The sequence below is a fragment of the Carcharhinus amblyrhynchos genome, chromosome 3 (genome assembly GCF_965287045.1).
Source record: "Carcharhinus amblyrhynchos chromosome 3, sCarAmb.v2.hapA, whole genome shotgun sequence".
Lineage (NCBI taxonomy): Eukaryota > Metazoa > Chordata > Chondrichthyes > Carcharhiniformes > Carcharhinidae > Carcharhinus > Carcharhinus amblyrhynchos.
Genome location: NC_137326.1, coordinates 2,523,640 through 2,540,736, shown reverse-complemented (window position 1 = coordinate 2,540,736; position 17,097 = coordinate 2,523,640). Strand labels below are relative to the sequence as shown.

The window sequence follows — 17,097 nt, the reverse complement described above, 5'->3', positions numbered from 1 at the left end:
TCCTCTGCCCCCCTGCCCTCCCCCTACTTCTCTGCACCCTCCCCCTCCCCTCCGCCCCCAAACCTGTCAGGGAGGGGGTGTAAAATCTAGGCCATTAACTCTGTTTCTCTCCACAAATCATACCTGACATACTGGGAACTTGCATCATTTTCTGTTTGTTTTTCACTGAAACTGGTGTGCTTTATCCGGGAAGGTTTCTCTCTGATTGCACCGTCGCACTAACATCACCCAGTAGCAATTGCCAACTCCGGTTGGATATATTCCTGCAGGTTTATCATATCACATCCCGACAGATCTAAGAACCTTTCCAATTCCATCCCCCCCCTCCACACCACCACATCCCTCCTCCCCACCCACCCCCCCCCCAACTGCCCAAGCCTCACATCTCACCAACATTCTCACAAAAGGACGCTTTAAGAGAATGGAAGACACATTTCTTAAACGGCTCCAGGATTTTCTTCCGAGGATTTTGCTAGCATTGCGGCTTCACAGCGCCAGGGACCCGGATTCGATTCCCGTCTTGGGTCACTGTCTGGGTGAAGTTTGCATGTTCTCCCCGTGTCTGCGTGGGTTTCCTCCGGGGGCTCCGGTTTCCTCCCACAGTCTGAAAGACGTGCTGGTTGGGGTGCAGTGACCCGAACAGGCACCGGAGTGCGGCGACTAGGGGAATTTCACAGTAACTTCATTGCAGCGTTAACGTAAGCCTTACTTGCGACTAGTAAATAAACTTTACTCTAGGTTGACGTTGTATTCCGGGGACCTCCAGGGCAATCCTGGAGGGTGGGTAACTCAATTTGGGAACAGCTTATTGTTTGAGGTGTCTTGTGGTCAGCGCGAGAGTCAATTTAGAAAACAAGAACAACTCTTTAATCATTTTTACAAAACTTCTCAAAGTACCGAAACCTGTGACTAAAAAATACAGCCAAATAAACAGACATGGTTTGAATGGATCTATTGGTTGGGTCCAAAGCAAGACAAAGTGCTGGGGTGAAGACACCATTGTGGATGTGAGTCCCAGGCACAGAGCCGGCTGGAGCGCAGGCTGAGCGCTCCGGACACACACAACACGGACAACACGGAAGGTCCAGAGATCCAACAATTAGAAATACCGCTACCATATTGTTTGATGATAAGAGCTCCTGATCTTTCAGGATGACGGACAGAGCAGAGGGGCGGGAGGGACTGAAACATTTACTCCAAGCAAGATGCATGAATCTGTGGCTGCTTTGAAAGGGGGACCGCGCCAGTTGCCATCTTGTAGTTTCCCTCAACACTTTACCCTGGAGCTGATTACACGCATTTTACAGTGAGTGGCCTGTGCCACTCAGCTTGGCGCCGTGCCGACGGGCTGCGGTCACTTGCAGCCCACGCGCAGGTTGTGCGCCACCCATTTGGCCGTGCCCGCTCGCCACGGCGTGACGAGGCTGTCCATGTTGACCAGGAGTCTGCCCGTTTGGCTTTCTTCGTAACCGGCAATCAGGTAATCGGTGCCTGCCCCACAGAGAGAGAGAGAGAGAGAGGAAAACAAGAACTGTCTTTGAGTGACAAACTCTCACAGAGAAACAGGAGAAAGTACTCTCAGCTTCAAGGAGTCAAGAATGTCCTGGCACGGAGACAGACTGATTAACCCATCGAGCGCCTCGCAGCAAGTTCACTACTGCCAATGGGAACACAGCCAGGAGGGTACGGCCTGGAGGCGGGGGGGGAGGGGGGGACACAGCTTGGGGGAGACATGGCCTGGGGGTGGGTGGGGAGGGTGAATGGAATGAATAGTCACTGGGGTCATGTCCAGGGGGAGCATGGCTTGGTGAGGTGCATGGTCAGTGGGGAGATGTCCAGGGATGGCATGGCTGTGGGGTGTGGGGGGCGTGTGGTGGTGTTCAGTGGTGGGGGGGGGGGGGGGGGGGGGCGGGGGGGCATGGCTAGTTTTGCGTTTGAACTGTTTCAGGCAAATGGATATCTGAGCGGGCAGCAAGGAATGAGGGAATTCCAGTGTCCGGTGGTTACGGGGGAGAGACGCATTTAAAATTCTGCTAATTTTAGCATCCAGAATCCGGTGACTTATTACAGAAATAACTCAGAAACTCAACCTCATTATTCTAACTGAGGTTTATACCAAGCTGGTGTGGCAGGGGTGGGGTGGGGTGGGGGGGGGAGGTGGTGGGGGGGTTGGTGGCAGGGTGGGGGTGCAATATTACATTGAGGAGAGTTTCACAACCCCCTCTAACTGATATATTTGCAGGTGGGGAGGGTCGGCTAGGGGATGTTCCAGAGTGAGCAAGGGAGCAAGGCCAGGGGAAGCTGCCCACAGATCAGATAAAATTACACCGGTCATTCCTTACGCTGAACTCAGCCCACGTTCCCAGCCCCGACAGGCCCCTCTGTCACTCACCAGGGTTGAGTAAGGGGCAGGTACATCCGCGCTTGGTCCAAGACTCGGGGTAAATGCTCCAGTTACCCCGGGTGATTTTCACTTTGCCGGTTTTCATCACCTTCCTCACTTTGACGCTGACCTCAGCGTGACTTCCTTTGTCATGAGCAGAGAGGACCCTCGCCTTGATAACTGATGGGGAAGAACAGAGTTTATTACACTGGAAAACCCGTTCCAGTTTAATAAGAGGACAGAGTCAGAGACCCCCCCCCACCATGAAGTCACTGTGCCTCTGGCATCACCAAGATATTGAGTGCAAGTGGAATGGTCCCTGGGGAAGCTGGACAGGGGCTCGATCACATCTGGTCAGGACCTGGTTCCCAGTTTATTTCCATCATGTAAACCTCCACCAGCCTGTGACTGGTAGCTGGGTGAGAGCTAACCCTGGCACTAGGTGCAGCACTTGGGACATCGGGTGGGATCTTGTCGAGCTTCTGGGGTCTCGCCTGCTGGGGCAGAGCCACCCCGGGAAGGCCCAGTGGATCACAGCCAATCAGGCGGGGCGAGGCCTTCCCATGGAGTCTGACCTGGGGGCCGACTGAGAGCCGGCAGCCAATCAGAAGCTGGCAGCTTGTGCTCAGGACCAGCATTGGGGAAGTAATGGGCTGGGTGGAGGGACAGACACCAGAATCCTGACTGTGGAGCCAATGGTGGAAGGGAGAGGGGTTCAGCAGAAAGACAGGGGTTGGTTTTCATCGTGACCCCCTCTTCCCGATGTCCAGTCTCTCTGATCGAGGTTCTTCCCTTTCCCCCCAACCGGAGGTGACAAGGAGCTCACAAAGGTTCTTCCGTCGTGCACATCGCAAAGCAAAAGACACGGCCAACAGTGGTTAATAGAAGCAGCACAGTGGCAAAGTGATTAGCACTGCTGCCTCACAGCGCTAGGGACCCGGGTTCGATTCCTGGCTCGGGTCACCGTCTGTGCAGAGTCTGCGCGTTCTCCCTGTATCTGTGTGGGTTTCCTCCGGGTGCTCCAGTTTCCTCCCACAGTCTGAAAGACGTGTGGGTTAGGTGGATTAATCATGGTAACTGCACAGAGTTACGTGGATAGCTGGAGGGGAAGGCCTGGGTGGGTTGCTCCTTTGGAGAGGTGGTGCAGACTTGATGGGCCGAATGGTCCCTTTCTGCACTGTAGGGATTCAGTGGATGAGACCCACAACTATTTGTTAATTGGCCATCTAAAGGCCTCTGTAAACAGCAGGTTGGGAGGGGAACCACGAGCCTTACTGCACAGGGGTTAATTCTGGGGAGTGGCAGGGTTCTGGAATGCCAGTGTCCCGTGTAGCCAGTGTCCCGTGTAGCCAGTGTACCATGTAGCCAGTGTCCCGTGTAGCCAGTGTACCGTGTAGCCAGTGTACCGTGTAGCCAGTGTCCCGTGTAGCTAACCAGTCTCCCTGCCTCCACACTCCGTGTCAGGGAGAGCAGAGAACAACTGAGCTCTGTGCTCAACCAAGTCATCTCAGACGAGGCAGAAATCAGGGGATTGCCATTCAGTTCATGGTGCTGGATTCGGGAAGGGGGAGTTCAGCTGGGATTTCTGCTCCTGATCTATATCCAGTTACCTCTGCTGGAGGGCTAATGTATCTGGGATATTGGGTGAGGCAGAGAGCCAACACAAACACCTGAATGGGCTGAATGGCCTTGGGGAGTGTGTTTCAGTGACCCGAAAGTGGAGCTCTGGTTGGGAACAGCTGGTGTTTAAGTTGCTGCAGGGTTGGAAAGTGGGAAGGCAATGCTGGGACCTCCCTGTGTCTGGACGGTAACGGGTTTTAACATCGCTTACCGTAGTTGTACTTCATCTGACAAAAGTATGTGGCGCCGCCCAGCAAGGTCTCCTTACAGAAGCACTTCTCTAGAGTGACAGAGAGAACGGGGTCAAGTGGGTATTAAACAAACACAAGGAAATTGAGTAAGAATATTCCAGTTAATGTCACTGATGATAATTCACACATCAGACAATGTGAGGAAACCCCCCAGTCTGGGATCCTGGTATTGTTGATGTGAAACTTCTGTCCCTGTGTTCTGACCCATTCCTTCGCAATGCAACGGGAGGTTTTATCTAACAGTCTGTCCCTCCACACTCCACAAGTCTCATCTACATCTGTTTGCTTCAGATTTTAAAGAGATGCTGGAAATAGAATTGGTAACCATCGACTCACCAAGGCACCAGCTTTTATTTGAAGGGAAATGTTGAATCTCCTGGGGTGCCAGGCTGGAGATGTGGGTGACTCAGTCTGTGTCGCTCATTCCCAGTTACACTGACTGAGAGCCTTGACGGACATTTCCAGATCACACTGAACATCAACAATGTCAGTATGGACCTGGAGTCACGTATAAACCCCCATTGGACTGGGCCTCAGCGTCTCAGACTAATTGACAGAGATTGATTACTGATTAATTAATAACTCCATTCTGGCCAAATCCTCCGAGACCCGGGATTTTACAACGAGGATTAGATACACCATTTTACACTCTCATCCAGAAATCCCAATATTCCCAATAAACCAGCTTCATGGTCACTTTTACTGAAACCAGCTTTTTATTTCACCCCATCCGAACAATCTCTGGATTATTGCTATCAATAAGTGTCAAAGGGCTACCTACTTCCTTTATTAAAAATTCCTAATATCTGTTTGATCCAACTGGCTATGTCAGTGTTTCCACACAAGCCTCCTCCCGTCTCCTCTTCACCTCACCCTCTCTCTCCCTCGTGTGTTGATCCACCTCTGCTCAAGTCCCACATTCTCCCCACTCCCTGTGGGAGCGAGTCCCACGTTCTCCCCACTCCCCGTGGGAGCGAGTCCCACATTCTCCCCACTCCCCGTGGGAGCGAGTCCCACATTCTCCCCACTCCCCGTGGGAGCGAGTCCCACATTCTCCCCACTCCCCGTGGGAGCGAGTCCCACATTCTCCCCACTCCCCGTGGGAGCGAGTCCCACATTCTCCCCACTCCCCGTGGGAGCGAGTCCCACATTCTCCACACTCCCCATGGGAGCGAGTCCCACATTCTCCCCACTCCCCATGGGAGTGAGTCCCACATTCTTCCCGCTCCCTGTGGGAGCAAGTCCCACATTCCCGAACTATCTCTCAAACTATTCATTATTTTAATGGTTTCTTCCTTCTGTCTGTTTGTTGGAGAAAGGAGCCCCAGTCTGTCCTTCCTGATAGGTGCGTCTGCAAAGTTATCTTCCAAAACCTTTGCTCCTCTTCCCCAGTGCCTGAAGATGGTTTTTCTGATCTGGAGACTGGAGACTGGGGTGGGTATAAGATATGTATCTAAGCCTGGTGATGTTACCTCCCATTCCCTTCCTACTCATTCTAAAACCTCTGGAGAATTGACCCCTCTGGATCTCAGTAATCTCCAATGTTACAATCCTTCCAATATCTCTGCACTTCTCCAACTCTCAGGCATTTCCCGATATCCATCGCTCCACCATTGGCCATCGTGAATTCAGCTGCCAGACGAAAACTCCAGGATTCCCTCCCTAACCCCACGCTTTCACCAACATAATAGCCTCTCGAACCTGATTTAGTGCCGAGTTTTGTCTGATAACACTCCTGTAAAGATGCTATATGAATGCAAGTTGTTGTTGTGACCTACCAGAATGTCTGAGCGCTGAGAATCCCTGCTCATCTTCCCAGCTCCAATCTTCCCCACTCTCACTGGTTGCAATGTCGCCCATGTCTGGAATCCGACCACCAATGGGAATATTCAGAATGTGTTTATTTTCAAAACTACAAAGTACAAAGGGAGCCGGTGAGTATTTTGGACAAATAAAAATGATAACAAATACTCAGTAATCTCATCAGCGATTGCAAGCGGATTATTTGGGTATTTTATGTCCAAACTGCACAATGTTACTGCAATGGAACAGCACAAATACTCAATGTGTTTCCCGTATCTAAACCAAACACTCCCAGGACAGGTACAGCACGGGGTTAGATACAGAGTAAAGCTCCCTCTACACTGTCCCCCCATCAAACACTCCCAGGACAGGTACAGCACGGGGTTAGATACAGAGTAAAGCTCCCTCTACACTGTCCCCCCATCAAACACTCCCAGGACAGGTACAGCACAGGGTTAGATACAGAGTAAAGCTCCCTCTACGCTATCCCCCATCAAACACTCCCAGGAGAGGTACAGCACGGGGTTAGATACAGAGTAAAGCTCCCTCTACACTGTCCCCCCATCAAACACTCCCAGGACAGGTACAGCACAGGGTTAGATACAGAGTAAAGCTCCCTCTACGCTATCCCCCATCAAACACTCCCAGGAGAGGTACAGCACGGGGTTAGATACAGAGTAAAGCTCCCTCTACACTGTCCCCCATCAAACACTCCCAGGACAGGTACAGCACGGGGTTAGATACAGAGTAAAGCTCCCTCTACACTGTCCCCCCATCAAACACTCCCAGGACAGGTGAGAGACTAGGGAGGAAATTGTGGGTGCCCTAGCCGAGATATTTGAATCATCGATAGTCACGGGTGAGGTGCCTGAAGATTGGAGAGTGGCAAATGTTGTGTCTTTGTTTAAAAAGGGCTGCAGGGAAAAGCCTGGGAACTACAGGCCAGTGAGCCTCACATCTGTGGTGGGTAAATTGTTGGAAGGTATTTTGAGAGACAGGGTCTACAGGCATTTAGAGACGCAAGGACTGATTAGGGACAGTCAGCATGGCTTTGTGAGTGGAAAATCATGTCTCACAAATTTGATGAAGGGGTAACCAAGAAGGCAGATGAGGGCAATGCAGTTGGGCTGACGAATGGCAGATGGAGTTTAGTTGAGACAAATGTGAGGTGATGCATTTTGGTAGATTAAACCAGGGCAGGACTTACTCAGTTAATGGTAGGGCATTGGGGAGAGTTACAGAACAAAGAGATCTAGGGGTACAGGTTCATAGCTCCTTGAAAGTGGAGTCACAGGTGGACAGAGTGGTGAAGAAGGCATTCGGTGTGCTTGGTTTCATCGGTCAGAACATTGAATACAGGAGTTGGGACGTCTTGTTGAAGTTGTACAAGACATTGGTAAGGCCACACTTGGAATACTGTGTGCAATTCTGGTCACCCTATTAGAGAAAGGATATTATTAAACTAGAAAGAATGCAGAAAAGATTTACTAGGATGCTACCGGGACTTGATGGATTGAGTTATGAGGAGAGGCTGGATAGACTGGGACTTTTTCCTCTGGAGCATAGGAGGCTGAGGGGTGATCTTATAGAGGTCTATAAAATAATGAGGGGCACAGATCAGCTAGATAGTCAATATCTTTTCCCAAAGGTAGGGGGGTCTAAAACGAGAGGGCAAAGGGATAAGATGAGAGGGGAGAGATACAAAAGTGTCCAGAGGGGCAATTTTTTCATACAGAGGGTGGTGACTGTCTGGAACAAGCTGCCAGAGGCAGTAGTAGAGACAGGTACAATTTTGTCTTTTAGAAAGCATCTGGATAGTTACATGGATAAGGGCATAGAGGGATATGGGCCAAATGCAGGCAATTGGGATTAGCTTAGGGGTTTTCAAAAAAAACAGGGCAGCATGGACAAGTTTGGCTGAAGGGACTGTTTCCATGCTGTAAACCTCTATGACTCTAGGTACAGCATGGGGTTAGATACAGAGTAAAGCTCCCTCTACACTGTCCCCCCATCAAACACTCCCAGGACAGGTACAGCACGGGGTTAGATACAGAGTAAAGCTCCCTCTCCACTGTCCCCATCAAACACTCCCAGGACAGGTACAGCACGGGGTTAGATACAGAGTAAAGCTCCCTCTACACTGTCCCCCATCAAACACTCCCAGGACAGGGACAGCACGGGGTTAGATACAGAGTAAAGCTCCCTCTACACTGAGTACATTATGATTTATGATGGTTTCCACAATGGAATTGCCCACCAATACTTTCTGTGGGCGAATCGGGAGGTATTTTTTATCAGGGCTTCTGTCACTGGTGAAGCTTCCACCAGTTAATTGTCACCATTTTCAGGAGGTGAGGGAATTGGGGAAAGGAGTTATACTCACTTGCCCAGACATTGGCCAGTTTGGGGGTCGCAGGCTCCTGCACAGTCACAAGGTTTACAGCCAGAGTCTCCGAAGCCCCAGTATCCCAGCAGGCAGCTGCTGCACTGTGGGTCACCCACTCCGGGCTGGCAGTAGCAGTATCCACTCTGGGGGTCACACTTCCAGCTTCTGTTAAAGGTGGAGTTCGTCGAGCCCACAGGGTGGCAGGAACAAGCTGAGGGGAAAGGTCAAAGTTGAAAATGACCATGCGCTGACCAATCCAAACTCCCTCTCTCTGTCTCTCCAACCCAGCCATTGTAAATGTGAATACTTTCCCTTTCCCAAATCCCAGCTTGTAGACCAGGCATTGAGCAGGAAAGTCGGGAAGCTGCACTCAACCTTTACAAAGCTCAGGATAGGTCACAACATGGGAACTGTGTCCAGTTCTGGTCACTACATTTCAGGGAGGATGTGAGGGTCATTGAGAGAGTGTGGAGGGAGATTTACCAGGTTGGTTCCTGCACTGAGGGGTTTCAGTTCCCAGGTTGGGTTGGAGAAGCTGGGATTGTTCTCCTTGAGTGAAGGAGGTTGAGGGGAGACTCGATCGAGGGGAACTCGATTGTGACTGGGTTAAATCGACAGAGAAAGAAAAGCCATTCAAATTAGCTGATTGTACAGAGACTGGATATGGATTTAAGGTTCAGGACAAGATATGCAGGAGGAACATAAGAAAGAACTTTTATTCACAGTGAGTGATAATGAACTCACTGCCTGTGAGAGCGGTGGAAGTGGAGACAATGAATGAAAACTGGATGGAGCAGGGTCATGGGGACTGAGTGGAACGGACTGGATTGTTCTACTGAGAGGCAGAATGGGCCCTCTGACAGTGCGGCACTCCCTCGGCACTGACCCACTGACAGTGCGGCACTCCCTCAGCACTGACCCTCTGACAGTGCGGCGCTCCCTCAGCACTGACCCTCTGACAATGTGGCACTCCCTCAGCACTGACCCTCTGACAGTGCGGCGCTCCCTCAGCAGTGACCCTCTGACAGTGCGGCACTCCCTCAGCACTGACCCTCTGACAGTGCGGCGCTCCCTCAGCACTGACCCTCTGACAGTGCGGCACTCCCTCAGTACTGACCCTCTGACAGTGCGGCACTCCCTCAGTAGTGACCCTCTGACAGTGCGGCGCTCCCTCAGCACTGACCCTCTGACAGTGCGGCACTCCCTCAGTACTGACCCTCTGACAGTGCGGCACTCCCTCAGCACTGACCCTCTGACAGTGCGGCACTCCCTCAGCACTGACCCTCTGACAGTGCGGCACTCCCTCAGTACTGACCCTCTGACAGTGCGGCACTCCCTCAGTACTGACCCTCTGACAGTGCTGCACTCCCTCAGCACTGACCCTCTGACAGTGCGGCACTCCCTCAGTACTGACCCTCTGACAGTGCGGCACTCCCTCAGCACTGACCCTCTGACAGTGCGGCACTCCCTCAGTACTGACCCTCTGACAGTGCGGCACTCCCTCAGCACTGACCCTCTGACAGTGCGGCGCTCCCTCAGCAGTGACCCTCTGACAGTACGGCACTCCCTCAGTACTGACCCTCTGACAGTGCGGCACTCCCTCAGCACTGACCCTCTGACAGTGCGGCACTCCCTCAGTACTGACCCTCTGACAGTGCGGCACTCCCTCAGCACTGACCCTCTGACAGTGCGGCGCTCCCTCAGCAGTGACCCTCTGACAGTACGGCACTCCCTCAGTACTGACCCTCTGACAGTGCGGCACTCCCTCAGCACTGACCCTCTGACAGTGCGGCACTCCCTCAGCACTGACCCTCTGACAGTGCGGCACTCCCTCAGCACTGACCCTCTGACAGTGCGGCACTCCCTCGGCACTGACCCTCTGACAGTGCGGCGCTCCCTCAGCACTGACCCTCTGACAGTGCGGCGCTCCCTCGGCACTGACCCTCTGACAGTGCGGCACTCCCTCAGCACTGACCCTCTGACAGTGCGGCGCTCCCTCAGCACTGACCCTCTGACAGTGCGGCACTCCCTCAGCACTGACCCTCTGACAGTGCGGCACTCCCTCAGCACTGACCCTCTGACAGTGCGGCGCTCCCTCAGCACTGACCCTCTGACAGTGCGGCACTCCCTCAGCACTGACCCTCCCACAGTGCAGTGCTCCCTCAGCACTGACCCTCTGACAGTGCGGCACTCCCTCAGTACTGACCCTCTGACAGTGCGGCACTCCCTCAGTAGTAACCCTCTGACAGTGCGGCGCTCCCTCAGCACTGACCCTCTGACAGTGCGGCACTCCCTCAGTACTGACCCTCTGACAGTGCGGCACTCCCTCAGCACTGACCCTCTGACAGCGCGGCACTCCCTCAGCACTGACCTTCTGACAGTGCGGCACTCCCTCAGTACTGACCCTCTGACAGTGCGGCACTCCCTCAGTACTGACCTTCTGACAGTGCGGCACTCCCTCAGTACTGACCCTCTGACAGTGCGGCACTCCCTCAGTACTGACCCTCTGACAGTGCTGCACTCCCTCAGCACTGACCCTCTGACAGTGCGGCACTCCCTCAGCACTGACCCTCTGACAGTGCGGCACTCCCTCAGCACTGACCCTCTGACAGTGCGGCACTCCCTCAGCACTGACCCTCTGACAGTGCGGCACTCCCTCAGTACTGACCCTCTGACAGTGCTGCACTCCCTCAGCACTGACCCTCTGACAGTGCGGCGCTCCCTCAGCACTGACCCTCTGACAGTGCGGCACTCCCACAGTACTGACCCTCTGACAGTGCGGCACTCCCTCAGCACTGACCCTCTGACAGTGCGGCACTCCCTCAGCACTGACCCTCTGACAGTGCGGCACTCCCTCAGCACTGACCCTCTGACAGTGCGGCACTCCCTCAGCACTGACCCTCTGACAGTGCGGCACTCCCTCAGCACTGAACCTCTGACAGTGCGGCACTCCCTCAGCACTACCCTCTGACAGTGCGGCACTCCCTCAGCACTGACCCTCTGACAGTGCGGCGCTCCCTCAGCACTGACCCTCTGACAGTGCGGCACTCCCTCAGCACTGACCCTCCCACAGTGCAGTGCTCCCTCAGCACTGACCCTCTGACAGTGCGGCACTCCCTCAGTACTGACCCTCTGACAGTGCGGCACTCCCTCAGCACTGACCCTCTGACAGTGCGGCACTCTCTCAGCACTGACCCTCTGACAGTGCGGCACTCCCTCAGTACTGACCCTCTGACAGTGCAGCACTCCCTCAGCACTGACCCTCTGACAGTGCGGCGCTCCCTCAGCACTGACCCTCTGACAGTGCGGCACTCCCTCAGTACTGACCCTCTGACAGTGCGGCACTCCCTCAGCACTGACACTCCCACAGTGCAGTGCTCCCTCAGCACTGACCCTCTGACAGTGCGGCACTCCCTCAGTACTGACCCTCTGACAGTGCGGCACTCCCTCAGCACTGACCCTCTGACAGTGCGGCACTCCCTCAGCACTGAATGGGTGAGTCAGCTTGGATTTTGTGGGGAAGTTGGGAGTGGGGTTTGGAGCCGCTGCGGACTCCCGACGGGACATTCTCCGGCTATCTGGCACTGCCCTCACCTTTACAGACATCTGGTGCTGATCGCGGTTTCCTGCGATCTCGGTAGAACCCAGGCTGGCACCGTTGGCAGTGACGACCCTCGGTGTGATGCTGGCAGGCGTGGCAGATTCCTCCTGTCCGCTTGCCCGATGCCAGCCAGACCTTCTGGCTAAAGTGGCAGCTCTCGGCGTGTCCATGGCATTGGCATTCTGTCAGGGCAGGAGTGCAGTCTCATTACCTCTGGATGTGGAAACCACTCACACCTCCCCTGAGGGCACTCAGCCAATTGGCCAGAGCATCACCGAGTGACCTCAGTCTGTGACTGACTTCAACCAGCCCTCCCCTCCACCATCACAACCCCATCTGAACCCTGGTTAACGAGCCAATCACACTGAGGAACTCTGAGCTTTCTCCTGGGACGCTCATGTGACTTCTTCCCATTTATCGTGTTCTGTCAGCTATCCCGGCATCCTTTGGGGTTCTGACCTGAAGCAAAGGCGATTGGCTCACTCATTGATCTCCAGATGGCTAAATGTGATCTCCCCACAAATGGGGACTGGAGTTACATGGAGCCAAGACCAGGTAATGGATGAGATTTCATATTAGTGGGAGTTTTAAGGCAGATTTCAAAGTCATTACTTCTGATGCCAAACCCACATGAAAAAACCCATCAAACACTCCCAGGACAGGTACAGCATGGGGTTAGATACAGAGTAAAGCTCCCTCTACACTGTCCCCCCATCAAACACTCCCAGGACAGGTACAGCACGTGGTTAGATACAGAGTAAAACTCCCTCTACACTGTCCCCATCAAACACTCCCAGGACAGGTACAGCACGGGGTTAGATACAGAGTAAAGCTCCCTCTACACTGTCCCCCATCAAACACTCCCAGGACAGGTACAGCACGGGGTTAGATACAGAGTAAAGCTCCCTCTACACTGTCCCCCCCGTCAAACACTGCCAGGACAGGTACAGCACGGGGTTAGATACAGAGTAAAGCTCCCTCTACACTATCCCCATCAAACACTCCCAGGACAGGTACAGCACGGGGTTAGATACAGAGTAAAGCTCCCTCTACACTGTCCCCATCAAACACTCCCAGGACAGGTACAGCACGAGGTTAGATACAGAGTAAAGCTCCCTCTACACTGTCCCCATCAAACACTCCCAGGACAGGTACAGCACGGGGTTAGATACAGAGTAAAGCTCCCTCTACACTGTCCCCCCATCAAACACTCCCAGGACAGGTGCAGCACGGGGTTAGATACAGAGTAAAGCTCCCTCTACACTGTCCCCCCATCAAACACTCCCAGGACAGGTACAGCACGGGGTTAGATACAGAGTAAAGCTCTCTTTACACTGTCCCCCATCAAACACTCCCAGGACAGGTACAGCACGGGGTTAGATACAGAGTAAAGCTCCCTCTACACTGTCCCCCCATCAAACACTCCCAGGACAGGTACAACACGGGGTTAGATACAGAGTAAAGCTCCCTCTACACTGTCCCCCCATCAAACACTCCCAGGACAGGTACAGCACAGGGTTAGATACAGAGTAAAGCTCCCTTTACAGTGACCTTTTGTAGGATTGAGGTTGCACGATAAATATTAATGTGATCTCGGCTCTCTTACTTGTACACTGATTTGGTGTCCCTGTCTTTCCATCCCCTGGTTGCCACGGCTGGTCGTTGTAGAGGGGTGCGCATCTCTCACAGTGGTCCCCTGCTGTGTTATGCTGACAGACACATTTCCCGTGCACCTAAACAACAGGAACATTAAGGAAAAGGCTGAAAGGAGAAATCAAAGGTTAGCTGTTCCGTTTCTATCTTCCTGCAGGCCAGAATTTGCTGTGAAAACAGCGGCCAGTTTAATGGCATTGTTATTATCAGTGTGTGTGTAACCTGTCCGCTGGGGAAGAGTTATTCTGTGCATTGGCAATTACCACAAATGGATGGATGAGATTCACTGTAAACCACATCCTGAATCTCCCCTCAAATTGCTGTATTTATAAATTCACCATCTGTTAAACTCTCCACAGAAAGTTAAGACTGAAACTTCACAGCGTCGTTAACTTTCCAATTAGATTGATGCTCCTGCAAATGCTTCTCCTCCCTCCATTCTCCCTTAAACACAACACACACGGCCACTTCCCAGCTGGGAGTCACTGGCGATCTATTCTGCGGAGAATCCCTGTCTGTCCTCTTCCTTTTCTCCCACTGGATAACCTGGGACGTGCGGGGAATGAGAGCCAGGCTGTTTGGGTGCGATATCACAAAGCAACTCTTCACACAAAGGGGAACACAGATCTAGAACTCCCTCCCCCAAAGTTGCGGGAATGTTGGGATCAACTGAAAATTCCAGTACTGAGATTGGTTTTATTGGGTAAGGGGATTAAAGGGGTCAGGACCCAAGGCAGGTCTATAGAATCAGAAGGTTACAGCACTGAAAGAAGCCCATCGTTCCAGCCCCACAAACTGCAAGCCCCAACCCAAGCTTTTCCCCATAGCCCCATGAATGAGTTTCTTCAGATAATTCCCCAATCCCCTTCTCCACCAATATGGACAGGACTTTCCAACCAGAATCATCCCAAAACTGGAAAATCCCACCCCTGGTCAATGTTCCTTTGCGATGTTCACCCCTCATCCGCGATGATTCCCGTGGTGGGCAGGACGGCAAAATCCTCCCCGAGGATTGAATCCATCTCCACCAGACGGTCAGGTTCTGACCCTAACCAATCACTGCGTAGGGAGTTCCTCTTCATCCTGCTTCTTTTATATGGAATTAAGCAAACCACGGAATAAGTAAATATCAGAAGAGATTTGAGGGGCAGAATGGTCTCCTCCTGGTCCTTTGAGATGAGGTGACAGATGAGAGATTGATTTTAGGGAGGGGTGATGGTATCAGACTCTTCTCCGCTCTCTGCAAATCTCAATTCCTGCCTTCCCTCCACACCTGGCAGCACAGCTGGTGAGACACCAGAAGCAACATTTACCCCAGGGTCCAGATGTTCAAAACTCTCACACCTCCTGAGGTGGGACCATACACAGGTGAAATTTAACAAGACTCATCCAGGGAGCTCTCACTTGGACAGTTCAATTCTTCCATGTCATGCTTGGCACCCTGGGACAGTGGTTAGCACTGCTGCCTCATAGTGCCACGGACCTGGGTTCAATTCCCGGCTTGGGTCACTGTCTGTGGGGAGTTTACACATTCTCCCTGTGTCTGCATGGGTTTCCTCCAGGTGCTCCGGTTTCCTCCCACAGTCCAAAAGACATGCTAGTTAGGGTGCATTGGCCATGCTAAATTCCCCTTAGTGTCCCCGAACAGGTGCCGGAGTGTGGCGACCAGGGGATTCTCACAGTAACTTCATTGCAGTGTTAATGTAAACCGACTTGTGACATTAATAAATAAACTTTAACTAAACCCATTGTCCTTTCTACTGGACTATTTAAAGAGAGCGTTTCTCAGACTATTTACAAATCTGACCCAATTTTCCTGCAATTTCCAGAGTTAAAGCTCCGATGTTGATGTTCCTGTTTCAATCTCCTCTCTTTGCCCATTAATGTTTGGCTCTGATCTCTCATTTTGCTTTGATACGCTCCTGCGCTCTGCAAAAAGTTTTGATATTACGAGTTCAAAGAACAAAGAACAGTACAGCACAGGAAACAGACCCTTCGGCCCTCCAAACCTACACCGCTCATGCTCCCAACTAGACTATTTGTTTTTATCCCTCCATTCCCACTTCCTCTCACAAAGGAAGACTGGGGAAGCTGGGATTGTTCTCCTCGGAGCAGAGGAGGCGGTTTAATTGCAATGTTCCAAACCCCTTGAGTAAATAAAGATAAATCTGTGGCAGGAGAATCAGTAACCAGAGGGAACCGGTACAGTGCCCGGAAGTGTGGTGGAGGCAGGTTCAATCGAGGCATTCGTCAGGGCATTGGATGATTGTTTAAATAGAACAAAGAAAATTCCAGCACAGGAACAGGCCCTTCGGCCCCTCCAATCCTGCACCGACCATGCTGCCCCCGACTGAACTAAAACCCCCGACCCTTCCGGGGACCGTATCCCTCTATTCCCATCCTATTCGTGTATTTGTCCAGATGTCCCTTAAAACGCACGACCGTATCTGCTTCCACTCCCTCCCCCGGCAGCGAGTTCCAGGCACCCACCCCCCTCTGTGTAAAAAATCTGCCTCGTACATCTCCTTTAAACCTTGCCCCTCGCCCCTTAAACCTGTCCCCCCGAGTAATTGACTCTTCCACCCTGGGGAAAAGCTTCTGACTATCCACTCTGCCTCTCATAATCTTGTAGCCTTCTATCAGGTCTCCCCTCAACCTCTGTCGCTCCAATGAGAACAAACCAAGTTTCTCCAACCTCTCCTCATAGCTAATGCCCCCCATACCAGGCAACATCCTGGTAAATCTTTCCTGTACCCTCTCCAAAGCCTCCACACCCTTCTGGTAGTGATAATGTGCAGGGGGTATGAGGAAAAGGAAGGGGAATGGCACCAAGTCATGATGCACTTTTGCAGAGATGGGCACAAACATGATGGGCCAAATGGCCTCCTCCTGTGCTGTAACAATTCTGTGAGACCAAAAGGAGTTTTAGGTTCATATTTTATCCAAGGAATAGAAGCTAGTGTTGAGTGTAGTGAGGTACTGAGAAGGGTATCAAAGTCACAGGAGTGCACTGGCAGAAGGAAGTTGGGTTGGGGAAATGTGTCTACTTCAATGCAAGGAGCATCCGGAATAAGGTAGGTGAACTTGGAGTGTGGATTGGTACTTTGGACTATGATATTGTGGCCATTACGGAGACATGGTTAGAATAGGACCAGGAATGGTTGTTGGCAGTTCCGGGGTATAGATGTTTCAGTAAGAGTAGGGAAGGTGATAAAAGAGGTGGAGGAGTAGCATTGTTAATCAAGGATAGTTTAACGGCTGCTGAAAGGCATATGGGCTGGAGTTAGAAATAGGAAAGGATCGATCACGTTGTCAGGAGTTTTCTATAGACCCCCAAATAGTAATAGAGATGTGGAGGAGGAAATGGCAAAGCAGATTATGGATAGTTGTGGAGGTCACA

At 52.3% G+C, this 17,097-nt stretch overlaps 1 protein-coding gene across 1 annotated transcript in view; it reads right to left on the bottom strand.

Moving 5' to 3' along the window:
- Positions 1–443: 443 nt before the first annotated feature.
- LOC145362926 (netrin-4-like) overlaps positions 444–17,097 on the bottom strand; it is a 30,483-nt gene continuing 13,829 nt past the window's right edge. The window contains exons 4-10 of the mRNA XM_080218620.1: positions 13,651–13,777; positions 12,038–12,226; positions 8,441–8,654; positions 6,033–6,166; positions 4,215–4,283; positions 2,393–2,563; positions 444–1,491 (exon numbers count right to left, since the gene is read on the bottom strand). Of these exons, the coding sequence (XP_080074746.1) occupies positions 1,355–1,491; positions 2,393–2,563; positions 4,215–4,283; positions 6,033–6,166; positions 8,441–8,654; positions 12,038–12,226; positions 13,651–13,777 (1,041 nt within the window). The 3' untranslated portion in view covers positions 444–1,354. The remainder of the gene's footprint in view (positions 1,492–2,392; positions 2,564–4,214; positions 4,284–6,032; positions 6,167–8,440; positions 8,655–12,037; positions 12,227–13,650; positions 13,778–17,097) is intronic.